This window comes from Myotis davidii, unplaced genomic scaffold (genome assembly GCF_000327345.1).
Source record: "Myotis davidii unplaced genomic scaffold, ASM32734v1 scaffold1229, whole genome shotgun sequence".
NCBI classification, from domain to species: domain Eukaryota; kingdom Metazoa; phylum Chordata; class Mammalia; order Chiroptera; family Vespertilionidae; genus Myotis; species Myotis davidii.
The window spans coordinates 20,656-21,516 of NW_006300021.1; the positions used below are offsets into that span (position 1 = coordinate 20,656).

General features: G+C 39.1%; 1 protein-coding gene across 1 annotated transcript in view; it reads left to right on the top strand.

Moving 5' to 3' along the window:
* Positions 1-238, top strand: part of LOC102756922 (olfactory receptor 5AN1-like) — a 9,417-nt gene extending 9,179 nt beyond the window's left edge. The window contains 1 exon segment of the mRNA XM_015571998.1: positions 6-238. Coding sequence (XP_015427484.1) covers positions 6-238 — 233 coding nt within the window.
* The last annotated feature ends 623 nt before the right edge of the window (positions 239-861 follow it).

The following is an 861-nucleotide window of genomic DNA, read 5'->3' on the forward strand; positions in this document are numbered from 1 at the left end:
CAAAGCCTTCAGCCCCTGTGCTTCTCACCTGACCGCAGTGACCCTCTTCTTTGGTTCTAGTACCTTTGTTTATCTGTATCCTAATTCTGGCGATTCTCTGAGCCAAAGTAAGTTGGCATCAGTATTATACACTATTGTAATCCCGATGCTAAATCCATTGATCTACAGCCTGAGGAACAAGGAAATCAAAGATGCCCTAAACAGATGGAAGAAGAAAATCTACTCCTGCTGTTACTAATGATGAAATTTATTTCAGGGGTACAGCGTAGGAAAATGTCAACTAAAACATTGACCTACAGCTCTTCTAATTGTGGGCTGAGTTACAGTTTCCTTGGTCTTCTAATGGAAACCCACAACTGGCACAGGGACAGGAAAATACACGAGAAGTATCTGGGAGCTCAATCTGTCATCCTTCAAGAGTTATGACCTAATACATCAATAGGCCAAGCAATCCACAAGTATTTTTGCAGTTAGTAGAGGTGGTGTGCCCCATCACCCTCAATAGTCTATCCCTGCCTAACATATACTACCTTAAGGACCACAAATGTCAGTACTGATCAAGGCTGTCAGGAGACCAACCAGCCTCCTCATAGCATCTCATTGTAGGTAGGGCAAAGATTGGTATTAGTACACAGAGATCTTTTTTTAGAAAAGAATTGCCTAAATAATTATGTTAGTTCTCCTACCTAACCTATTTTTTATTGGTGGGATTTATGGATTAATTTCCTCACTTTTGAGTTTGTTCAAAGCAAAGTAACCATACCAGGTCAAAGATTTTGTCAACTTCACACAAAAAGAAATTTTTTGTAATAGGAATGCTTACAGTTTGTCATATTTAATATTTGGTTGATCAATTGGTTC